At 39.2% G+C, this 26,361-nt stretch overlaps 2 protein-coding genes across 3 annotated transcripts in view; both read right to left on the bottom strand.

Annotated features, from left to right (window-relative positions):
* Positions 1-670: 670 nt before the first annotated feature.
* Positions 671-16,203, bottom strand: USP14 (ubiquitin specific peptidase 14). Its single transcript, XM_081918109.1, has 16 exons — positions 16,021-16,203; positions 14,755-14,900; positions 12,501-12,533; positions 11,599-11,703; positions 10,890-10,993; positions 9,322-9,380; positions 8,499-8,629; positions 8,094-8,174; positions 6,730-6,818; positions 5,926-6,040; positions 5,068-5,133; positions 4,245-4,337; positions 3,468-3,596; positions 2,858-2,918; positions 1,546-1,653; positions 671-1,405 (listed from the first exon to the last, which is right to left on the bottom strand). The coding sequence occupies exons 1-16, from the start codon at positions 16,034-16,036 to the stop codon at positions 1,248-1,250; spliced, it is 1,494 nt and encodes a 497-aa protein (XP_081774235.1). The 5' UTR covers positions 16,037-16,203; the 3' UTR covers positions 671-1,247.
* Positions 16,204-18,612: 2,409 nt separating this feature from the next.
* ROCK1 (Rho associated coiled-coil containing protein kinase 1) overlaps positions 18,613-26,361 on the bottom strand; it is a 59,525-nt gene continuing 51,776 nt past the window's right edge. Inside the window, exons 33-34 of one of the 2 annotated variants that reach the window (XM_081918029.1) lie at positions 24,619-24,675; positions 18,613-21,686 (exon numbers count right to left, since the gene is read on the bottom strand). In XM_081918029.1, coding sequence (XP_081774155.1) covers positions 21,683-21,686; positions 24,619-24,675 — 61 coding nt within the window. In that variant the 3' untranslated portion in view covers positions 18,613-21,682. The remainder of the gene's footprint in view (positions 21,687-24,618; positions 24,676-26,361) is intronic. The other variant, XM_081918030.1, reaches the window with a different exon arrangement.

The raw sequence follows: 26,361 nt of genomic DNA, 5'->3' as shown, positions 1-26,361 counted from the left end.
CTGCCAATATGAAATCAGTGGCTTCCTGTAGATCCCTTACTGTTCACCAAACACATTGAATCAATTCAAATCCTAGAAAGTTGTCAGACCTAGGTTTGCTGGGCACCGTTGGTTTCTGTTGCCAGAAACTCCACTACACCATTTTTTCATGCTTATAATATACTGCTATTACTAGGTAATTAACTAATTACTACTGAAGACTTTGTAGCAGGAAAACTGGCCTTCTGTGGCAGGTCCAACAAAATATACGTTCCATGGAGATAAGAGTGGACTAGGGAAGTGTACCAACTATTAAGCCTGTAAGATTTCTAGGAGGAACAGGATGAAAGAATCAGAATATGGTGGAAGAGAAGTGACTGCTTACACAATGACTTCTATACAGAGCACCAACTTACAGAAACCCATCATAGTATTTAAACCCATTTAAAAGCATGTAACATCAACATGCAGTATAAGAAGGTAGATTGCTCCTCTTCAAGTAAGTTTTTAATAAGAACTATTTCCCAAAACTGTCCCCTTTACCTCAATTTAAACCACTCTATCACAGTTCTGCTAAACTGTATTCTTTGGTTTCCTGTCGAAGCTGGATGGGATACTTACTTAGCCCTGCACTGGATACAAGCCAAGAGGTGTACGATTAAGCTCTAGCAAGAAGACAAAACACCAAACATTTATGTAAGAAGCACCATCATTACTGATCACCATTTATTCAAAGTCATGGAATGCCAGCAACAGAACAGACCAGGTTGGCACATCAGGCTGGACAAATACGTGATTGTAGCCATATTTCCATAGGCTATGGGCAGCAGCACTGTGTTACATGTTGAGGCAACAATTGATATTCCACTTGACAAAGCTGTCAAGACACAATAGAAAGGATCGACAGCTACTGAACTGGTAGAAACCATGCAAGAATTAACAACGAAATGATCCATGAATAGGTGTGTAATAAATATCTTGCTGAGAACATTAGAGGAAAGGGCAGGAGGCCTGCTTAATTTTGTTAAAACTTAGTTGTTTTAAAATGGTCTTTTTTGCAACCCGAAAACTAAAATCAATTTCAAATATAACAACTATTGAGTGACTGTAGTAGTGACTTTAGTGCAGAGGTCAGTTTCAAAACCTGATTTGCTTCCTTGCCGCTCCAAATGACAGTAGACTGAAGGAACCAATTTTGCAGCCTCTGTGAAGCTCTCTGGAGTTAAGAAATTTATTTCACACCTAGGCAGAAATGGTAAAAATGAAGTCTATTGATCAGCTTCTGCTTCCGCTTCCACTACTTCAATTCTGCGTGGCCCATAAAGTAGAACGTAAGCTATATGCCAGTCTCCACCCCCTGATAGCCTCAAAATATCTTCAGGTGTAACAATGCTGACTTTGTCATCATCAAATTTAATCCACTCATCTGTGAAGAAAAAGAAATAGTAAATTAATACCACATATTACATGAACTATTCAGAACTAGGATTTCCAATTTATCATTCAATAAAACCAGCCAACCTTCAAGTACTATTATTTTGCTAGTGTCTAAAATTGCCTCAGTACCTTGTTTTCTTTTAACCCAAGATACATAATGTCCAGAAGAACTAGATCTTCCCTGATGTGTTAGCACTGCCTGTAGGTCATAATATCCACAGTTGTTGGAGCCAATATCTGGGGGAGAAAGATCATAATGTAACACTACAGTAAACAATCCGCACACTTAACCCATGTCTCTTTGTGATTGCCACAGGAATCTTTACAGCAGCCATGGGGAACTTCCATCCCACAAATTTGGCCCACAAGCCTACTTTCCCCGAACTTTGTCCATGTGGTGTCAAGTGTCAGGCAGATACTGAAGCAGCTAAATCAGCTGTGCATGAGTACTTGATTGCACAGTGGATTCCTGCAGAAAGCAGCTTTACCACCCAGTGCTGCAAAAATACTTGACACCCAGCACTGAGGTCTAGACCTGCCAAAGTTGACCCATGAGAATTGGAACTGATAAGTGGCTTGCCCACTGGGTCAAAAAGGCTCCCAACCCCTGCTTTAGAGTGGGGATGGGGAACATATAGCCCTCCAGATGCTGCTAGATTACAATTCCTATGATCCTTAATCCATTTGAAGGACCACAGATTCCCCAACCCTGCTCTGGGGAAATGCAACTAAGCCATTTAATACAAAATATATTTTAAACCATTTGGATTAAAGTTGGGTTCAAGTAAGTTTTATTCATGAATGCATTCTCTCCACATAAGCACACACCCAAGGACACCAAATTAAGCATGTGAAGGAAGAGACTGCCTGCAAAATTAAGCAGTGTCTGGGGTTAAGGAAATTTGTAGACACATAGAGCGAATAGCAGAACTACATGTAACAGGCTTTGGGAAGAAATCAGCCTTGCTACCTGTGTTATTTTTGTCCAGACTTGTTATCTGCAGCAGACTAAAAACAACATGCGTAGAAAAACCACACAGTTCCATTTTAACAAGTGCAAGCCAAAATAAAATTTTAAAATCATCTACTTTAACAACAACAAAAAAAGAGTGTAGAAGATCAAATGCTTGCCTGGTACAAAGACATGATCTCACTAGATCTCTTTCCTGTTATATTTCTGTAGCAGTTGTGAGCTTTAGTTTTTGTACCATAGGTACTGCAATCAAGTACTATTCAAATATTAAGCTGTGCAATTTATCAGACACCACTTACACCCTTCACTCACTTGGTCAAATATATCTTCAGATATTCAGACAAGGAAATAATAAAAATGCTTATGTGTTTTGTCCATTTTCAATACCTAAATGCATTATGGTAATCTAAGATGAAAAAAATCAGTAGAGTTTTAAATGTATCCAAAGTCCTTTCAATTTCCACTTACCATCAGCAAAGGAAAATGGCTCGTATTTAACTTCCTTCTGTGCACCATCGCCTTTACTAGACTTAAAAAATAAACATGTTTATAGTTTACACGAGTTATGTTCATATAAAGCAAAAGAGAAATACATTTAAAAAATAAAATAACTTATATCATCTTAATAAATGATCACTGTTTACCTTTATCAATGAGAAACGATTTCTAAATAAAAGTTAAAAGTCTGGAGCAAATTCCATGGTGTGTCAAAGCGTTACAGAAGCTCCAAAAGTATCATAGCCAGAGTAAGAAGCGCAACCAGTGAAGAACTAGCCACTCTGCTTTCCCCATTAATAAAATTAAAGGGAAGTCTTTGTCAGCAAGAGGGAAATGGCAGCTGCATACTTATTTTAAAAAAAATGTGGCTAATACAATTACTAGGTCTAGAAATTAATGAAATTCAACAGCAAATGTTGATACTCAAACCTTAAATTTTTGAAAATACAGCATTATTATAAAGCATCTAAATGATGTTTGGGTCATAATGGTTCACTTGCCCAATGCTGGCTCTTATTTAAGGCCTGCGCATAAAATAAAATTAGGTACACTGCTAAACCAATCTTAATAGGTCACCTACGTTCTTTGGCTGCTGATTCGCTTTTTTGTCTTCTAGTTCCTTGAATTTTGATCGATACGGGGTCATCTTTTCTTGCAGTTCTGATGTACATAGCTCAAATACATCCAACATAAGAGGGAATTTAACATCCTAGGAGCAGGTAGAAGAGAGGCTTGCTTAACATCTCTGTAAAGCATCATATGAAGCTAACTGACCACCACAGACACCATTTCCCAGGACTGCTTTAAATGTGTTAATGCAGTTAACACATTTAAAGTTGTCTTTTCACTCAAAACTCAGGATTTACTTAAAAAACACTTACGAACATAGAAAGCTGCCTTATACAGAGTCAGGCCATCTAGCTCAGAACTGTCTCCTGACTGGCAGCAACTCCCACGTTTCTACCTGGAGATTCTAGTTACTGAATCTGGAACTTTTTGCACATAAAGTATATGCTGGAGCTAATAGCCTACCCTTAACACATAAATAGATATTCTATGAATATCTGCAGAATGTTCTGTCATGTTACAGCTTTCATACTATCCCTTGGTCTGAAACATTTTCTAGCGGAAAATTCATGCTCCTAATCAAATGGGCTATGCTGGTTCAGCTTTCACTCCTATCACAACAGTTTAAATTGACATGGAAGTACCCAAATTCACTTAGCAGCTTGTTGACCACCAGGTAGATCAAAAAGCAGAACTGTAGTGGTGTTTTGAACCGCCCTGGGATCTTCTGGATGAAGAACTATAGGCAAATTTAAATAATTATAATAATAATAATGTATGAAACACCTACTTTGAGAACTTTGGCATTCACAGATTCTTTCTCTTTGTAAAAGAAACGAACCATCTGAATAGTCAGGTAGGCAGGCAAGCGACTTATCTTGGACTAAAACAAGCAAAATATTCACAGCAGTAACTACTTAGCTGCAAGTGGAAGCAAATGAAGTATGCATTCATTTTAAACTTTGTATCCTGTACGACCCTGGATTACAAGAAGAAATTTCACTGAAAATAATAACACTGAATTCCATATACAGTGGTACCTCGGGTTAAGAACTTAATTCGTTCTGGAGGTCCATTCTTAACCAGAAACTGTTCTTAACCTGAAGCACCACTTCAGCTAATGGGGCCTCCCTCTGCTACTGCGCTGCAATTTTTGTTCTCATCCTGAAGCAAAGTTCATAACCCGAGATACTATTTCTGGGTTAGCGGAGTCTGTAACCTGAAGTGTCTGTAACCTGAAGCGTCTGTAACCTGAGGTACCACTGTAACTGGATTATGTGCCAAATCCACAAACAAAATACACACCTTTTGGTACAAGTAGTATCAGGTTCCCATATTTGGCTTGCACTATTTACCCAGCCCCACACTGCCCCCACTCCCAGCAAGGTACATGCACATTGTGCAGGTGATACAAGTTACTCCCATAAGCTACTTGTTACAGTATTGGAATGGGGTATCAGATCACAATACTTAGAATTATACTGCGTACTTCTCCAATTTATGCAGCACAACAAAATCCAATCTATTGATATTGTAGGGTCTTTGAACTTTATTACTCTCTACCCCTCTAAAATGTCAACATAAACAGTTTTATGGCTACAAATTTTACTCACAGATTTTATGTAGAGTGCATTTCTTTGCAATGTTGGAGACAGCTTGGTAATTTCTTCTTGAAGACGCTGAAACAGAAACATAATACTACATCACATCATACAAAATCATTCCAAAACCCCTGCTTTGGTGTCTTAACTTGCCCTCTCCCTGCTTTTATTTTGGTTTCTGCCAAAATAAGATATAGCCTATACCAATGAATGGGTCTTAAATGCAGTAATCTCTGGAGCACTTTCAAGCAATCACCAAGAATAGGGAGATATGGAACAGTCGGAGATGTCTTTGAAATGATATCAGCTGGTGGCATTTTGAGTTTGCATTTTAAAGTCTGAACTAAAAAGCAAAGGGTGACATTCCACACTGTACAATCAGACATCTGCTCATACAACCCAATCTAGTCTGGACAGTCTCCGCATCTGTTCTGCGTTCTTAATCCTGTGCTCACACTTAGGAATACTAGTCTACATTTCATGCTTCTACCTTAACACCATATCAGTTTTGAAGGAGACCAAGAAGGAGGAGAGTCCTCTTGAATTCTCTGCTTTATTAGCATAGAAAAAATTAAGCTACTAAAGAAATGGTATATACATAGCAATCGGATGCGATAGAGAAGGCAAAATGCAAAACATAACTTGCAATGCAATTCTGCTTTACAGATTAAGACACCTAAAAGTTGGGAGTGCATGTTCAGGACACAAATCTGCATTTTGTGTCCAAACAACCCACCCAACATTTTTTTCTCCCTATCCCCACCATCTTTGTGGCTTGTTTTCAAGCCAGCCAAAAGTAAGCAAGGTCTTTCAAGCACTGTGCTACAGAAAGAAAGCAACTTCCAGAGACAATGAAGTGAAGTTGCTCACCAGTTTAAGACCCGTGAAAAGATATTTTACTTCTTGATTGATAAAACAACTAAGCTGGAGTTGATTCTCTCTTCCTTTTGTGACATCCTCCTCTTCTGCTTCTGTGCATTTCATGCTTTGCGTAATGTTAAGGACAAATATATATTTATGCAAAGACTTGAAGTGCTGCTCTATTTCAACACTGCTGAGCTTAATGAAACAGTTAAAACGAGTGCCAGTCAATACTTACTCTTCATTTCAGCATGTTTTAATTTGCTGCGAAACAATGGTGCTTATTTCAAGGAAAGCTGTTTTGATAGCAGTGACCAATTCTTTTGCTAACAAACAGTACAGGACACATTTGCACATCCTGGCATGAACTTCACCTGCCACCCGCCCCTTGCAACTTTGGAACTGTTTAACAAAAACAGCTGGCTGTTTTTTTATTTGATTTGAAACCTTGCTACATCACATCAAGGATGAGGAACCTGTGACCATCCAGAGACTGCTGGACTATAACTCCCATTGCCTGTGACCACTGGCCATGCTGTCTGGGGTCCAACATCTGGAAGGCCCCAGATTCCTCACCCATGCCCCAGATTCACTAACAAACAAAGTTTGTGTAGCTCCCACTTTGGGAGATTTCCCAAACTTAGATTTTCATTTCCCTCTATCCACGTGCCATTCCTTATTTCTATTCTATGTTAATAATCACCCATCCTATAAAAAAATGTTTCCTCTTGTGTCAGTAAAATCCCAACCCTGCCCATGTTGCTATTACCATGAACATCATCCCCCATGTATTGCCAGTAACGTTTAGGATACATAGTTTCAAACTCAATACTGAAAAACTGGTCAATTAAGCTCTTCTTTTTAGGAGGTGCTGCTGCTGCTCCTGAAGCTCCAGAGTCAGTCTGTAAAAACAAAGAAGTAATATAATAATACAATTTATTATTTATATGTCGCCCATGTGCTTCTGGAAAAATGTAAAACCGCAGTAACACATCACACATTAAAAACTTCCCTATACAGGGCTGTCTTCAGATGTCTTCTAAAAGTTATACAGTTGTTCATTTCATTGACATCTGATGGGAGGGCATTCCACAGGGCGGGTGCCACTACCGAGAAGGCCCTCTGCCTGGTTCCCTATAACTTCACTTCTCGCAGTGAGAGAACCATCAGAAGACCCCTCGGAGCTGGATCTGTGTCCAAGCTGAACAATGGAAGTGGAGACGCTCCTGCAGGTATACAGGGCCGAAGCTATTTAGGGCTTTAAAGGTCAATACCAACAACTTTGAACTGTGCTCTGAAACAGACTTCTCATTCTGAGCTTCTTTAAGCCACATTACATCTTCCCAGTTCCTTTACTCTTACAATGTTATGCCTGACCTTCAGTATTACTGCGCTCATTAAGACTGGGTACAGACCTGAGCTTTGACAGCTGTTGAAAAGTGGAACACTTCCTCTCCCTATGTGAAATTGCTTAAAGCAGCTGCAGGACATGGAAGGAGGAAGGCAGGGAGTGGAAGTGAGACCAGGTTGAGTGGGTACTCCACATGTGGAAGCCACTGACTGACAGCTTCCAGCACATTCAGAATCTACATTAGCTCGGTCAGGAGCTCTTAGTGAACAGGAGAGCTCTAATGATCCCCCATCCTCTTCATTATGAATGAGAGCTCTGCATGGACAAACCCATTGTGCGAGCTTAAAGCTGTTCCTTAACACTGTATAAATGAGGACAGTTGTGCTCTCTGAAATCTCTAGGTATATGTACCTCAGATATACTCCATCAAAGCAACTTTTTATTGATGGTGGCGTATTCAACAGCTTGAGTTTCTTATTTCTGTAGTTGCTACTCAAGGTTTTTTCTACACAGTGCTAATATTTGAGACTTCAATTCTAAGTAAAAAATGTGGATGGGTTTTCTGTTGCCACTACAGTCAGTTGTTCAAATATTGGGGGAGAAAGACACATTTGGCAAGCCTCTGGAAATGAAGCTATGCAGCAGTATAATAAATATATTAAAATGTTATGTACTAAAGGTCACAGTCCTTAAGGTTTACCCCAAAACTTGCACACAGTCAGCACATGGTTTTTTGTGTGTGTCAAAATCAAAAGTTGTTGCTGTTTTTGGCTGAGCACAGAGTTAATACCATTTTCTCCAGGACTGTAAGACTAAGACCACTTACTTCCATAACTGTGTCATCTTCAATTCCTTCTAACTTCTGCTGCAGGACTCGCATCATCTGAACCCAGCATTCATTGGCATCCTATGAAAGAAGCAGAGAAAAGCAAACGTTTGGCACAGTGATAGCTTGAGTTTGACAAAAGAAGTTGCAATAAATATACTAATTTGAGTTTACTGCAAACATCATAAATCTGAAGTATTAACATTATTTCAAAAGTGTTTTTCTTCATAGTTGCTACAGAATCATATAAATACAATTATTAAATTCAAGTTTACACAAACTGTATGTAGGTTTGTACTTAATTATTGCCTCACAACTGAAACATATGAAACTCATTGAACAATAGATGTATTTTGGGGAGACATATGCTGCCTGAATATTAGGAAGTAAAATAAAAGCATTTACCTGTTGAAGATATTGGCCTTGATCCCCTTTCTCCGCAAACTGGGGAAAGGCCATATGTAAAAACTGGAGGAGAATGATGGGAGGGATACTAGAGGAGGTTTTATCCATGGAATCAAATAAATCTCTAAGAGCTTAAAAATAAAACAGAGTTGTTTTTAAAAGTGAATAAACATTAAATTGTTAAGCACTAATGGATAGATACAATAAACATAATAAGGTTCAAATAAATATTTCTCTTTTTATTGTATACCATAGTATTGCTTTTAGTACAGGGCTACTTAATTTTTTACATCATATGCCCCAACAATATACCTGCAAAACAGGACAAAACACATCACACCCTTGTAACAAGACTAAACTGCTGCATGTGGAGATTCAGTGTATGAGAATCCTTCATGGCACCCAAAGCCAATTGTTACTACAAAATTTATCAGAAGTTCCTCAAGAGCACCTCTGAATAAGGATATTTTTGCTCTTTAAACACAATTATAAAACTTCACACTTGGAAATCATTAGTTATATTTCAGATTCTTTGAAAACTCAAGAAACATTATTAACTGTTGATAGAATCATAGAATTGAAGATTTGTAAGAAACCAATCAGTTTCAACAAAACAACAGTAGTTGATTTGGGGTGGGGACAACCCTAGACATTTCAGAAGTACAAAAATAAGACAATGAGATGTATTTCTTTGCCTGTTAAGAGACCGCTTGCCTTTGGTTTCCCCTCAGTTATAATCTAGTGAATAGAATCCTTACAATTCCGTTACAAAGAGGGGTTTTTTAAGCAGCAGAAAGCTCTACATTGATGATCAAATACAAACCTGCTGTGATGTACTGAGCAGAGGCCATTTCTCCTGAAGCTCTTAAGGCACCAGCATATCTAAAGAGATGTTTGAAACATGTTATTTAATTTGGCCTTGGAATCAATGCAGCCCCCACAAAAATAATGCTGAGGTGGATTTTATCAGGACTGTGTTACTTGGAGCAAAACTTATCTAATGAAAGTGTAGAGTCAGCTTCCATTTAAAATAATAATGAAAACGTGTCCTCTAGTGTCTGCAGAACAGTAAGCGCACATGTGCAGAGGAAAGCACAAGGTTTCCAGGATCCTTGTGTCCCCAAGTTTGGATTACTCATTATTTGTTCCTCCATCCCACCCCAGAAATTCTACTCCCAGTGACATTGGGACAGCGTTAGGCTCCTTGTCTTGCTCCTTTCACTGTACACAGAAATGAACTGAGGCCACAAATTTACTCCAAAGCAGAATCTCCCCAACAACACAAGATAAAACCAGTTCTCTATTCTGCAGGGTTCCAGAGAGTCTGCCTTCCAATAACTGCATTTCTATACACATTGAGTTCACTGAGTTATGGCACAACCATCACCTACCATGGCTTCCATATTTATCATTACCATTACCATCTCAGGATATACTAAAAATGAAGTTACTGTTTAAAAGCCAAGCGCTTGGGCCCAAACATGAGCAATCAGAACTTCACTTGTGCAATATGGCTTTCCGATCCCTTCCTCTCCCTACCAGTCTCCTATGCCCACTGACAAGCTACACCCAAGGGTTAAGGAACCCTCTGGGAGAACATGGGAGTGTGGCACAGGGGACTGCAGCGAAAGAGCAGAAAAGGAAGAAAGTACAGAAAGCTACCTTGCATAAGCAAAACTGCCTTTCAATTGCACAAGAACACCTTTAGATCCAAATCAAGGCCTTAAAAGGGCAACAAGTCCATAAAGAGTTGCTTAGCTGAACTGTTAACCCATCTGGAATGCTTCAGAATGTTATGACTTCTATTAATCTCTGTTTTATATGCAAGTTATACAAGTCAGTCATTTGATTCCTACCTCCCAAAGTGCTAACAAGACTAACCTTTGCCTATTCTGCTTCTTGATGAATTCACAAAGAGCGGGAGCAAAGTGGCAGTAAAGAACACACAGAAGTAACATTAAGTGTGAAAACACTATTTTAAAAGCATGACAAATTAATTCTGCACCAACTACTTAATATGAAAGCATTATTATATCAGTCTTAATCACATCTCAAATCACAATACTCTAGGATTTGGCAACCTGGGAAGTATTCTTAAAAGCCAACATAGAAGCTATTATACTGAATATGCTACACTAGGCAAACAAGAAACAGAAAAAATTCTGGAATAAATTGGATAGGAATAGAAATCAAATTTTAAAATAATTCATAATCACTAACTGGATCTGAATTCTACCACCAAATTGTAAGCATCAATATATTTAGTACCCATTAAGAAGAGAAGTTGAATGTTAAAAACAATAAGGTGCTCATACTGAAGCCCATCCCCCAAAGCCACAATCTCTATTTAATAATGATTTTGAACATCATTGAATAAAATATGAAACCTACCTCTTAAGGGCCTCTTTCAGTTCTGGCACAGAGCGAATACACTGAACTGTAGCATTCATATAACACGTATTCCCAAGATTTGTTAAACCGCATGGTAACTCCATCTACCACAAAAATATAAGAGTGCTTGAATATTTTACAGCAGTTTTTCCTGAGTGATTTCCAGGAGAGCACTATCAACATTTAGTTCTATAGCACTTTCGCACAGCTAAGGCTAGTACATGAACAGCTATTACTTTTCTGTGGACAAAATTAAGTGGTTTGTTCAAACAAACAAAAAAAGAACAGCTTTTACCCCTTTAACTAAGGCACCACTATGGATCCAAAGTGCAATTCTATACAAGTCTACTCAACAGTTCCATTGAGTTCAATGGAGCTGACTTCTAGCAAGTATAGTATTGCAACCTTAAGACTCATGCAAAGGCTTGCTGTAGTCCAATGAATCCAATTTCTTTCCTTTAAACAGCTACCCCACCACCATGCCACAAACTGCTTTTGAAATTTTCCTAGCTTAATAGGCAATAAGCAGTTGACTGTTAGACTTTCTCAAACACCCTTCTCAGGCATACAAAACTAGGTTTGCAGCTCTTATACATCCAGACTTCTCTCTGAAAATGAAGCAAGTTCACAACACATTATTAAGTTAAACTTGTGGCAATATGAGGAAGTACATTCAGACTTCTGCAAAGGGATGAAAAAATATGCTTACAGCTGAGGCTAATTGTTCTTCTGTCATATCTTCCACAAAGACAGGCCGAGCAATTGGTTCTTCAGGAAGCGCCTCAGCAGAACCCATCATTAATAAGGTCATGCCCTGTTCAAAAAAGGAACAATGACTATAATTAGACAATTAAGAAATAAAATGCATGGTGGTTTAGACCCTTTAACACTTTGCTTACTTGTGCATGTTAGGGAATATCTTTCAAAAATAATATTTGAGCACTATCAGTATATTGCAGTTCATTTTTTTAAAATGTAGGCTCTGTCATATTCTTAATTAACCTTGCCTCTCTTCTTTCCAGTGATGCTTTTATTTACTAAGCATTCAGGATTTTTTTTACCAAGATTGCTAAGTAATGGTATCAGCCATTAAGTCTGACTTTCCATTACTAGCTTTATGCTTGCTTCTTCTTTAAAAAACAAACAACAAAAAACCCCGACTACCACATTCACAGCTGAATAATTGTAGCAAATACAGAACAAGGTTTTAACAGTTACAGATAGGTAGCCGTGTTGGTCTGCCATAGTCAAAACAAAAAAAATTCCTTCCAGTAGCACCTTAAAGACCAACTAAGTTAGTTCTTGGTATGAGCTTTCGTGTGCATGCACACTTCTTTCGTGTGCATGCACACTTCTTCAGAAGGTTTTAACAATTCACATAAAAGGGGGGATTTCTGCCCAACCCCCCTCCACCTGCAGCTTCCACACCATATCCCACACCATTACCAAGGGTCTCCAACCCCAAAGAAGCACAGAAGACAGGGGCACAAAAGTGTAGAGAGAAGGGGGAGGCAGAAAAGTCTCATTCTGTGAACTCTGTGAACCCCATTCACTGAAGAAAAATTAGGATCCAAGACATCCAGCCCAATATAGTCACTGAGCAATACTTACATTTTTTATTTTGATGTTGCCCCAATCATCATCCTATTGAACAAAACAAAACAAATTTAAGTGCCTGAAATAATATTAAGATGAGTCAGCAGATCTAGTAGCTGCAAAACCCAAGGCACAATCCCCAGAAAGACGTAGTTAAGTGCTATTCATTCCAACAGAACAAAAACATGAATAACTTTATGCAGATTGCACCAATATGAACTGCAGTGCAGCAGCTTCAAGAACACACATAGAGCCCCACCTATGTAAAAGCTCTCACTCTCATCCATTAGAAAGACTTAATACATGAAACAGGGAAAGGCTATGTGCACACAGAACATTCCTTTATCACAGAAGAGACTGAAAATGTGCAGTATCATGGATGGGGAGTACACTTGCAGCGACTCTGAACTGCAAACATGGGCTTGTTCCCCAAAGTGTTGGATCAGCACTTCCACTCTCACAAGGTGGGCCCCCTGATTTTCAGCAATTCCTTCTTGCTGCTGCAGTCCTCTTGCCATTCAATTCCCGATGGTCCTCTAACCTTCAAAACTATGTGAAGGCAGAGGGCCACTAAGGAAAAGAAGAGGTGGGAAGTCTAATCCCACAAATGGAGTACCTTTCCATTCAAAGGATGGAAGCTAGAGTCCAAGCCACAGACTCAGAAGATTATGAATACAGTGGTACCTTGGTCTAAGAACGGAATCCGAACTGTGAAAGGGCACTGGCGGCGAGAGGCCTCATTAGGGAAAGTGAGCTTCGGTTTAAGAACGGTTTCAGTTTAAGAACCGACTTCCAGAACGGATTAAGTTCGTAAACCGAGATACCACTGTATTTGTTAATGCCATTCTTTGTGCAAGCCATTAACTATATAATAAGCAGTGTAATATCTAGGACTGCTTCATGTTTTATAGGTTTTCTAATTATATATGAAAATATTCCCAACTATATACAAGCATAAGTTGCCATAAAATAGCAGGTGTTTCATGTTGTTTACCTGCAAAAATAAGCAAGTTCTTAAGATAGCCGAGAAGGAATTATTTACCGACAGCTATTACTTGCTAAGGCAGCTAGAAAAGTGTTTACACATTAGAGACAGGTATGTGCATGTTGCTTCCTCAAGGTTTATTCTTGCTCAATCCTTGACAGATCCCTCTTCTGTTTAAATACCTCTAACAAAGAAGACACGGCATGTCCTACAAGAACTGCTGAACAGTTCATGCATTAGGAAGTACAGTGGAACTTCGGGTTACGTACCGTCCTCCTTACGAACGCTTTGGGTAACGAGCTCCGCTAACTCGGAAGTAGATGCTCCTTGTTGTGAACTTTGCCCCAGGATCCAAGTGGAAATCGCGCAGTGGCAGAGGGAGGCCCCATTAGTGAAAGCGCGCCTCATGTTAAGAATGGTTTGGGGTTAATAACGGATCTCCGGAATGAATTACATTCATAACCGGAGGTACCACTGTATTCACATAATTTTAGCCAAAATCTATTTCTTTGCAATTCCAAGCATCACTTTCAGTGTTGCCCTTTGAAGCAAGAGACAATAAGTCTGCTCCATCTTCAACAAGTAACAGTACTTCAGATATCAGCTCTCATGTCTTGTCTTAATCTTCTCCAGGCAAAATATACCCAGGCTTTTCAACCATTCCTCAATGGCTGCCCTATTTAGGACACATTATAGTTTTTCAATGTCCTAGACACAGGAATGAATTTTCCTGCAGTACTCATGGCATCAAATTGCCAAAGCTTAAAGTTTGAGTGATTTGATAGTTTTTACCATATCAGCTCACTGCATCAAACGAAAAAGAAAGCAACAAGTGTCTATGTGTATCTATATATTTGCATGCATATACCTCTTGCAACCTACCAAGCACTACTGAGCTCTGGCTCATTTGAACAGGGCACATCTGGAAGCAATGCTTGGTGGGTTGCACCCATTTTGGTGAATTGGTATCACACACATTCTCTAAAACATCACAAAAGCAGACCAGCTCTCTTTGGTTTGCATCAATATGCTAGTTTTAGTTATCACATTACACACAGGAAGTAGTCTTCCTTTCAGCCATATAGCTTACCATACCCAAAACATAAGTACCTAAAGGGAAGCACCACTTTATGGTTACCTGCTTTGTTTATTTTTTTTGGTGCTTCTCTACCTGTATCCCACAAGCCAAACTCAATGTTTTCTCCTGCTAAGAACGGCAACAATCCACGAAATTTATAAAACACACAATGACAAAAGTATGGCAAAATTATTCTCAGACTCTACCTTTAAAGTTCCACCTTTCACCATCACTTTTTGTCTGTCAGGCTGAACTCCAGTCAAAGCAAAAAGCTGTGCTTTGAATACCATTGGAGGTTCATCTGTATTCAGCTCCACTCCATCAAATTTCTCCTTGCCCCACTTTACGTTAACTGCAAGGGGGAAGAAAGAAAAATAGGACCATCAAGTTATGGTACAGTGGTGTGCAGTTCTTACAGGCTGTATACACTGAAAAGGTTTATAGAGGTTTATATTTCATTTTACAATGAAATATTGTAAAGCACAAATTTAAAGGAAAGATTCAATATTCAAGCACAAAGGATTCTGCAGTCAAGAACTTTGCAGAATAATGAACCTTATATGGTCAGCCATGGGTGGGCTTAGCATTACTTGCAAACTGGGTCATTATTTGAACTTCTACCAAGGCTTTCACATGTGCAAGCTGAGACATTCACCACAGTGTTATTCATCATGTAAACCATTGGTCTTCAGAAGACCCCAAAGTCCTCAGTACCTCCCAATGCATCACGTCCTGATCTTTATGGATCACACCAATGGCATCAACACCAACCATCATTTTGTTGTTCACTTTAAAAGATAAAAAAGAAGGCTAGACAGAAAGCTACTAGATGAAAAGGAAAACAAGGACTCAGTCTTAACAGTTGTATGCAAAGGTGATTTCTAGAGGGAAAGCTCCCGTCACCACTGCATGGCTAGCAGCATTCAACAAAATTCTCACACTCCCACACAGGAGCCCACTATATTCTCCTTTGCGGCATATATCACCACTGGGGAAAAGGAAGGAAGATGTGTGTGTGCATAAAATAACTTATGAATAAGGTCCGGTATTCCATGTTGTGATCAAAAGGGGCCCAGATTCTGGCAAGGTTGAAGACTGCCACTCGAAATCATCCAGGACGGGTGGCTTACGCAGTGCATGAGAAGACTAGAGGAAGGCTTACTGTGCAGCAACCCCATTTTCCTGGACAGGAAGGGGACTCTTGCAAACAATAAGCGACCCCCTACTTCTTCCTCCCTCACCAGGGCAGGTGTCTCCATGATGCCAAGCCAACTTCGCACCTGATAAAAACCGCCTTCCCTCCTTCCCCGTGTCTCTGGTGGGCAGGTAGGCCCTTCGGAGAAGGCAGCCCACGCAGCCCCGTGCAAGCGAGCCCCGGCCCGGGGAGCGGGAGGACCCCAGCAAGGCCTACGAAGGAGAAGCCGCACTAGGCCCCTGCGCGGCGCTGGTGGCGGGAGGCGGAGCAGGCTCACCTGTGAAAAGCGGCATGGCGGCGAGCGAGAGCAGCCTGCAGGAAGACGGCGGGAGCGGCGGCGGCGGCAGCTCAGGGCGCGCAGAGGAAGCGAGAAGGAGCTCTGGCGGCGCGGCGCTTCCTTTCCTCGGGGTCTCATTCAAACCGGCCCCTCAGGATGACGCTGCAAGCGCGGACGGGTGCGCGCGCAACTCCGGAAAGGCCGCCTCGCTGCTGCCCCCAGTGGCCGCGGCGCGCGGCGGCGGCGGCGGCGGCTTCAGAAGGGAGCCGCGTGAGGAAGCTTCGCCGTCAGTCGCGCTGCTTCCGCCTGCTTAGCCTCGTGATCGGACCCGGTATGTCCCGTTAGTTACTCAGATGTAAACCCCCCTGGATGTAATAGGATTTCCCGGCAAGTGCTCGTGCAAAAGGATCCTGGCCGGTGGAGGGAGGGGCATGTTCCCAGCGTGTCCTGCTTACTTCGGAGGAAGCCCTGCTTACTGCGTTTAATATCGCACTCTGCATGCATCCCCCCCCCCCGTTATCACTGAATTAACCCCGTCTAGTATCGGAATGAAATAGTCAGGGCCTTCAGCTGGTCAATTCATTCTTTAGTTCCTTTCGTTTCTTTCCCCCCACCTCTCCTTTATCTCAAACCATACTTTAATTGATGTTCTCTGTCGCAAGTGCTCAGCCATAGATTTGACAACACAACTTTGTTGGGCGGTTTTTGAGGTTGTTTTTTTTAAAAAAGACGTGTTTCTAATTTATACATTTATATATTCCAGCATACCTAAGGAATGCCCTAAGTATATAATTACTGCTTTATATTTGCCTGGCCCTATTTTGCTTGCAAACTGTTAGGTAGTCAAGTACCCAATTTACTATTAAAGGAAATTATGATTGTGGCAAGAAGTGTTAGTCTTTTATCCAACAAATTATTAGCCCTGATAATTAAAGATACATATCTGGTTTCTTTGATACATTGCTTAGAGGTGCTGCATTCTAGGGTTGTTTTGAAAAGTGTCACACTTCACTTGAGTTGTGTCAAAGTGCATCTCCCAGCTCATCTGCAAATTTCCATACCTATATGACTTCCACCTGCAATCTGCAGCCAGAAGTGGAAATATTTTTACACTAAGCTCCCTCATTACCAAGGCTCCTGAATTCTAGGCTGATTTAAAGGCATCCTTATTAAATAAGAGCTGTATATATTCACAGCTTTGATGAAAAAGCATTGTCTTTGAGGCAATGTGATGGTTCTGTCTATAGTGCTTGATCTGTGATTTAATATTCCTCCAATTTGTAGACTACTCATCAGGTCCATCTGATTCCAGTGCAATTTCCAATAACTGTTATTCTTTTTAAGCCCAATTAATAGAGCAGCATGAGAACAATTACACCAAAGAACAATCATTAATGTACTCCTAGTGCCTAATGGAAACGTTTTGTCAGCAGAAACTCATTGTCTAAACTTTCACAGTTGAGGAGCCACATCAAAGAAAGCACAACCCAAATGTGCCATTCAAAATTGCCAATGTTGAATGAAGAGTCTGGTCCAATTTGTCAGCCCTATGAGAACATAAGGCCATGTAACCCAACCACTCCTTCAATGGTTACTAGGTTTAGAGCAGGCTTTGGGCTGCAGCCTCCTCCTTATTGCTGCTCTAGGGCTTGCGCCCCTTTTGCCTTTGTGTGGCTTGACAGAGAGCAATTTACACTTGGGACAACTCAGGCACCACTCTCTTGACTTCCCTTGCCAGTAGGGACTTGAACCATGCCAATAACTGGCTGGGCTTGAATTCCCATCAGATCTGAATGTAAGGGAACGCTTCCTAGAGACCTGCCTCATCATAAACTTCAATACAGTCAACGTCCAGATTTGCCTCCCACAGAGAAGAATCTAGATCCTTTACAGCATGGTACCCTCCTATTGTTAGAATGCAACTTCCAACCCCAACTAGCATAGCCAATGGCCAGTGAAGATCAGAACTGTAGTCCAACATGTAGAAGGCATCACTTTGGCCTGCTCTACAGTGTCAAATTATTTGCATGCCACATATTGGAAGAGGGATTCTAGTCTATTGGCAGTAACCCCAGTGCTTCTTTTCTTAAAAAAAAAAAAAAGTTTAGGGGTACTCTCATTTGAAAATCACCATTTTATAGTTCATATCGGGGGAAATACAGTAAATGGACAAAAGTACAAAGATTCACAAAATGTTTAGGCCTGCGTACCCCCCGGAAAAAAACACTGAGTAATCCTGTGACCACCTCATGCACCTGGCTGTGAGTAGGTAGAACAGTAAGTCTTGGAATCACTGAACTGCCAGCTTTAAATCTTCCAACAGCCTTCTCTCAATGTAAGAATTTCCTCTAGTCCATCTCTTCCTTCTGTCTTCAGAGGGTTGAGAAAAGTCTACACTCTCTTAGGCCCAATGGATATTTATCAATAGGTGATTTTTTCCAATTGTTTTCTTAATTCCATACTTTCTTTTCCCCTACAAAATTTATATTCTAAGAATTACCATATAAGTAGCAGATGTTTATTATTCGGATTATTGAGAACACACTTCATTCAGAATAGTAACCATAGCATTCTAAAGAAACGATAATGAACTTGTGTGACATTTTACAGACTCATTGGTTTATTGCAGCATAATGTTTTACAGGCAACAGCTACTCCAAATGATTCATGAAGTGGACTGATAAGGTAGAAGATATATACATATGGGTTGAGGAACACCAGAGAACAAAACAGCACAGTGAAAACAAACAATACTGAGAAATATATCAGATCTTGATACAATACATAACTTAAATGGGAACATTAACTCACAATATAATGACATTGTGTGGTGGAGATATCAAATTCAGAACTGGGCAGGAATCAATATTTTAACAGGTTCACCTGCCCACCATAGGAATTGATTCCTGAATATAACAATATGCCCTGGAGATGAAACCAATTGGGCACCCTAAATTTGGGGCTTAGGCATAATTCTCCAGAATGTAACAGGTGAACCCTCATGAAATGTCACCACATAGCTTTCAGCAAAGATCAGTATTGTTCTGCATCAATACCCTTCTCCATCTCCTATCAAATTCTATGTTAGTTCTGTTGCTATTAAGCTACCATATGTATATATGGTCGTGAGTACTCTAATCCTCCCTCCTAGGCACCCCTCATCCCCTCTACCAAAATTTTTAATCTGGCAAAAAGGCTGTAAATTGCACATTTACAGGTAATGCTTATACCCATCTGTAAATAAACATTTTTTTTCTATCCATCTTCATGGAAACAGTGTACAATTATACAACTTTAATCAAGAAAACAGAATAAAAAAACCCGCACCTTTTGAACCAGGGGAAGCAAGCACCAAAATCACTATCTGCCCAAATCACTTGCTGGCCTTTCTTCATTTTCCTCTCCTTAAGGTGGGTTCATCCTTTCTTCCCTTTGGCCATATCAGACCCCACTTATTTCCAGTGTTGCTTCCCTGTTCAGTTTTAAGAACTTACAGTGGTCAACCTCTCTGCTCCACCTCTTCTTGCGTGTTCCCTCTCACACCAATTCTTACTCTGTGGCTGTCACAAGCTCATCTATTGCCTTCTCTCCTTTGTCTCTCCCTCCCAGTTGCTGCTTTTGGCAGCTTATGCCATGCTGCCCTCCATTCCGTCTTTCCTTTTCCTTCCTCAAACCATTTTTCTCTCCTTCCTCAAGGCCCGATTTAAGAAAATCTGTTCCTGAACAATTCTGACCTTCCTCTTGGTCTCCCCTGCTACAACCCAACTCTTAATTTGTTGTCAGTCTTCTCTGGCCATCCCCATCTCATCTCATCATCTAATTAAGAGTCCGTGCTACTTCTTTTTACTGTATCTACTGCACAGTATCACCGACTTCCAAAGAGTGCAGAATAAGCTTGACAGGTTTTTACTACTAATCATGACTTAATTATAAATTAAAATATATGTAAATATTCTCTTTTAAGAGCTGTGTACCTGGTATAATTTCCTTTTGATGAAAGTCATTATGTGCTTACTAAATGGGATTTAACAATTCACATATCAAAATAAATTCTTCAAAGTCCTATGAATTTTTTTTCTACTTTACCCTGTATTAAAATGTAGTATGACATTATAAAAATGTAATTAAAAAAATTTATCAAGTTTGTATCAGATTTAAATATGTTGACAGTTATCTGTTTGTAAAGCATCATAATTTCCCAAACTTCCTAAGAAGTGTATTCTGGAGAAAAATACCACAGTCATTTTCAAAATAGTTCTTCCATAAATTAGTTTTATTTTGTATTAAATGAGCACGAGTCATTACCATAGTAATAACAGATATGCTTATTACATATCTATTAGTGTGGCTTTCAATACCACTTTAAACATGCAAATCGTCATGTAGACGAATCAGTTTTCCAGTGCTTCTTATTTAATACACAACTGCAAAGCTGTTATAAGTTACTGAAGAGGTATTTGGTTAAAAAATAAAATAAGCCATACTGTTCATACCACAATAATATTCCTGCTACAAAGCAAGAGCTTAAAATGTACTCAATTCCTGTATTATCTGGAATTTTAAAGTGTTCTAGGTGTTTCAAATTCGTGGTACAAGCATTTGTTACTTTTTGTATTTATGATTAAAATCTCTCTTGGTAACAGGCAATTTCATTTAAAATTGTACACATGAAAATGGAACTAACTTCTACAATACTTTGATCAATAAAACCACTGACACATAATAGGTATTTGAGATTTCTACACTTATTTGACCTGGCAGTAAAACAGATTAAGGCACTAAAAGGGCAACATCCATTAAAAGTGTTCTAACAATAATTTACATTTCAAACAGTGCATACATTTTGTGGGGTGTGTGTATTTGCTATAATTAGCACTTCAAATTGTTAATGCAATATGTTATACAAATTATAGAAAAAAATATGTACCAAAATATGCTTCCAAACTTGGTTGTTTTAACTTAGTTTCTAATGCCTCTAGAAGTAAAATTCTGTATGGCTTGGCAACAATGCATAGATTACATGCAATTACTCATTTTCTCCCCCTTTACAAATATGCAGAATCAGTATTTTGTAAAGCAAAATATTTAACACCTTGAGCTGTCATGATGAATTATTAGCATTAACAACAATGCAGAAAAGGCACAAGTGATTATATTTGTTTTCAAGCAAATTTTGCTGTTTTCTGCACAACTTCGAGTCTTCAAAGAAAATTCAGTCCTTCTCAGTTTGAGATACCTTCTTTCTATACTCATATTTGTGTGCTTATCTTGATATAAATATCCTTCCCACAGGGTAAATAGTCCTCTTATTCTCATTGATACAAGAAAAGCTCACTGCATTCCATCATGATTAGCTGGCGGTTTTATTGTTTAGAAATCCAAAAAGGCAGCAGTTTAAACTTATTTCTAGCTAAGCTTTATTTGCTTTTACTTGCATTACATAGTAATAATTAATCTAATCTACCGTAAGGCAAACCCGCAATAAGACACCCTCAGCGTGCTTTTTGTGCCAAAGCAAGGAGGAGAGAGTAATAGCAGTCTTAGCCCTGAAGCCTGTGATAATTGCATTGTAACAAACAACCAGTCTGCACTGCCCTGTATGGTGGAAAAAAGCACAGCTTTCTCAGACTCAGCCAGATTCCATGGAGTGCGGCATATATTGTTAACTGGAAAGAAAAAAAGAAAAAGACACCATTAGAATTGCCTCATTTTTCATTATGTCGTTTAGTTTAACAGGTCAACAATATTTAAAATATTGTTCAGGAGTTAATGTACCAGAGGCATGTTAGAGGAGTGTTACATTTGATATTCTGCATACAATGGAACATTAGCGGAGATTTACCTATGTACACACTGAACATTTTGGGGGGTTTTATGTTTTTGGTTTTTTTACTGTGTGTATTTGTGTTGAGAAGCTGCAACTGGCAGCAGATTCCCACGGTATGATGGTAAAAATGTAAACTTTGCTATCAATTGCAAACCACACACAGGTCTCACTATCCACCCACTTGCTATGTGAAAATTCACTTATCTGAATGTAAAGAATTATGCCCAAACCTCACTATACACTCTGTGGATTCAGATATTCAAATATAATTAGTATTTTTGGTAATATCACAACATAAATGAAATAATACAGAATCCTGGATATGTTTATATATGCTTTATTCATTAGTACAACTCACAGAGCTGTGCCTAATCTAGGATCAAAGTTTGTTTGGGGTTTTTTAAAAAATAGCATTTCTATCCTGCTTCAAAATGAAAAGCTACCAAAATGGTGTACAGTAAGATAAAATAGAACATATGGTATTGGTAAACTAAAAGCAATTTAAACCATTTCTACAATTATACAATCAATATTCCATAAACTGACTGGGTCACACTTCAAGGAAAGCCTTGTTAAATCAAAATATATGAATAGATATCAAGGTGGTAGGTGCTTGTCTAATTTCTGTTTGTAACTCATTACAGAGGGCTAGAGCTGCAACACCAAAAGCCCAGTTCTTGGTACACACTATGCACATTTCTGGGGCATGCAGTATTCTCAGGAGTGCTCCATTTCAGGAACCCAGTTACCAGGCAGGGATATATAGGGCAAGGCAGTCCCTTGAGTAATCTGGTCCCACACTGTTTAGGGCTTTAAATACTAAAAGCAAAACCTTGGAACTTCAGTTTGTAGGATACTGGCAGCCAGTGCATCTCCCTCAGCAAATATGTTCTATTGTGTTGGTGGTGTGCCCCAGTCAACAACCTAGTCGCTGCATTCACTAGTTGCAGCTTCCAGACTAAGCCCAAGAGAAACATCAGAGTACATTCCAATAATCTGAGATTACCAATGCCAAGATCACAGCTGCCAAGCTATCTAGGTCTGGAAACAGGTGCATCTGTCTTACCATTGAAGCCACCTGTGCCTCAAGTAACACAGAAAGATCCAGGAGTACCCCCAAACTACATACCTGCTGTTCCTTCAGAAGTGTAATCCCATCCAGAAAAGGAAACCCAGACACAGAAACCACTCTCACACATTATTATTGACCCTCATCCAGTCCCCCACTGCACCCAAACAGTGGTCTCTACAGTCACTCCTGATTCAGATGTTACAGAAAAAGAGACACTTCGCTCCAAATCTCCTGATGACCACAGCAGCTTCATACATGTTAAGCCACCAGAAACAAAGCTGATGGGAGAGAGGGAAAGATCTTGGAAAACAAAGGCTGATAGGAAAGGGCAATAAGAAGGGGGGAAACACAGGCACTAGCCTGAGAAGGATAAGCGGGAGCAACAACAAACCGTACTGAACTCGAGGAAGGCAGGAAACAAACTGGAGTATAAAATCACGGCAGCAAAAGCCTATTTCCAATGCTTTTGTTCCTGCCTTGACCAGAAGCCATAACCCAGCTAGCAAAAGGCAAGTAACAATACTTATAATTTTGCTGGTTGTTGGCATGTGTCTTATCAGGAGACAATGGAGGAGTGCGGTTTGGGGTTGAAGCCAAACCGTTGGAAGTGTTACAGCACCTGCTTACTTATCATTTATAATCCTTACAACAGCCCTGCAATAAGACTCAGAGTATCTTGCTTCAGGCCACCTAGCGAATTCATGGAAGATCCATAGAACCATAGAATTGTAGAGTTGGAAGGGACCACAAGGGCCATTTAGTCCAAACCCTGCAATGCAGGAATCTTTTGCCCAATGTGGGGCTCTGAGATTAAAAGTCTCATCCTCTACCAACTGAATTACCTCTGTTGCCACTGGGATAAGATTTGAATTGGGGATGGCCTGATTTGTAGAGCAGTAGTTATAACGCAAACTTCCTTAACATCAAGAATGTGAAATAAATGTCAAGGACATCTATGGTTATAAAATATTGGATCCAACAAGTGACATGAGGATGCAAAATTGATAAAGATGCACAAGTCTAGTACTTGGATGGGAGAATGCTTAGGAACCCCATGTAAGTTGCTCTGGCCTTCCTTAAGAAAAGCAGGCTAAATTAGACTAACAAATAATAAAGAAAGATGTAGCAGAATATACTTCTTACTTGTTCTCTCTAGGAAATATATTAGGGCAGTAAAATTAAAAGAAAGCTTGTGAAATTGCCATAAAATGAGAATATTTTCATCAATCCCTTGTTTTGAAGATTTTTTTGTTACCTAGGAAATGAATATATTTAGCACTGTCCCAAGTTAACACAGACTTTTCTCGAATTAGGCTGTTGTGGATAATAAAGTGTACACCTTCACCATCAGAATAGAGAAGTGTTAGAGAGCACATGAGGGAAATGTACTTATTCCAAGAATGGATTCCACCACCATGGCATATTCTACACAACATAATTGTGTTATGAGGATATGCATACTGTTTTGTTACCAACAGTATCAAGACCAGAAAGCATAGAGTTGACAAAGAATCCGAGCAAATGATATCCAAGATCAAAGAAAGCAAGCCACAGACATCTCCAAAATGACAATCTGAGAAATAATATAGTTTTCCCATTCTAGGAAAGCTCCTTCTTCATTACTAGAAGAAAACAATTCTGCTTTCTTACTACTGTCACATGACAAGTAGCAGTGGGTTCAAAAGCAAAGGCTACTCACCAGTAACTTGAGTTTTCTGAATGGGTAATGTCCCCCACAGATCCATACTCCTTTGACCTATTGAAATTTAGAAATGAACATTTCACGACTATTTCGATGCGCTGAGGGCTCACTGTGCACTCTATACGAAAAATGGTGCTCTAGGAAAAGTGATCTGAATGCTAATAGCAAATAAAAGGGAAGACCTAGACCAAAGTTTCTAATAAAACTGTGGAAAGAAAGAGGGGGAAAAGGAATTGCTTTAACAAGAAGAAAATTCCCCTTTTTTCTACTTAAATGGAAATTTTATGCCTCTCAATTAAGGATCAAAGAGACTCTAATTTCTAAATGTTCAGGACCCAAGCAATGAAATTCACAGATGAAGGCTCAAAAAGTATAGCCAAATTACTTTGCAATAAAAGAAAATCTTTAAAAGAACTGGGATTTCTAAAACTATAGATCGTGGTTGTTTTTGAAGAAAGAGATATTATTTTCTGTCTGAGTCAACTGTTCACTGCATAACTTCTATTTAAATATATGCATTTCTGATAAATGATATACAGTGTATCTTTTCTTACTGCTCATATATTTACTATTTATAAACAAATTATAACATCATGCTAAATAAATGAAATAAGGAATGAAATATCCATCAGAAAATAAAAATCGCTGACAAGGAAATAAACAAAACAAAAAAAATTCCTTCCAGTAGCACCTTAAAGACCAACTAAGTTAGTTCTTGGTATGAGCTTTCGTGTGCATGCACACTTCTGAAGAAGTGTGCATGCACACGAAAGCTCATACCAAGAACTAACTTAGTTGGTCTTTAAGGTGCTACTGGAAGGAATTTTTTGTTTGTTTGTTTTGACTATGGCAGACTAACACAGCTACCTATCTGTTAAAGGAAATAAACAGATATTAAAATAGCTCCAGGAGGAATGAAATTAATTTTACAAAACTAAAATGTATTAACTAGCTCTAAACATGTATTTATTTCTTCCCCTGCTCTCAAAATGCTCAAGATAGCCTAAACTTCAGGCAGCTGTAACAAAATTGAACAACCAGAAGCATCATAACACAATGCTAATAAAATAAACCCCATCCACAGCCTAGTATATTCTGGGATGTTCAATAGGAGCAACCATCAAGAAAAATGTTTTAGAAGTCTTATTTTTTAAATTAATATACAGCCTCATATTTCCATCCAGTATTTGTGTATCTTAGTCCCTAGTTCCAAACAAATATCCATTTAACTCTATCTTGCTGACTTCAGCAATACTGAAGTGCTCATGGAGCAAGATCAGAGCATTTCTGTTCAATTTCTTCTGCTAGTGATTTTCTGAATGTTTCATGTTGTCTGAATGGATGTTGATAAATACCAACCTAACCGAATGTGAAAATATGAAAATGGTCTCTAAACTTCAATTATATTTCTGCCCTTTCTGATAACTTCAACAACAGTTAAAGCTAGTTTAATAGCAATCAGAGTTAAGAGATGGAACAAGCAAGCTAAGCCTGTCACTAGGGTCAGTGCCAGATGATTTCATGCTTGAAGACCCTTGTCCATGACTAGAAAGACTGTGAATCCCAGTGAAATAGGACAAGAAATACTTATAAAGAAATGGTGAGGACAACACAAAGTTCTCTAGTTAAAATGAATCAACGTTCTGAATTTCCTCCGAAGACAATGGTGGTTAAGGAAGAAACAGCTATGAATATGAATTGACAAAGTGAAGCTACGTAGCTCTTTATCTGGCTAAATGA

Source organism: Podarcis melisellensis (assembly GCF_964234715.1).
Source record: "Podarcis melisellensis genome assembly, chromosome: 7".
NCBI classification, from domain to species: domain Eukaryota; kingdom Metazoa; phylum Chordata; class Lepidosauria; order Squamata; family Lacertidae; genus Podarcis; species Podarcis melisellensis.
The sequence above is the reverse complement of the archived record's forward strand: the minus strand, read 5'-3'. Positions and strand labels throughout refer to the sequence as shown.

Bases quoted from the DNA above. Each gene is read 5' to 3' on its own strand.
- USP14 (XM_081918109.1), bottom strand. The intron at 1,654-2,857 runs GTAAGTGGAAAT...TTTCTCCCCCAG, and splicing joins GCCATTTTCCTTTGCTGATG to ATATTGGCTCCAACAACTGT. The intron at 1,406-1,545 runs GTACTGAGGCAA...TTTTCTTCACAG, and splicing joins TTGGGTTAAAAGAAAACAAG to ATGAGTGGATTAAATTTGAT.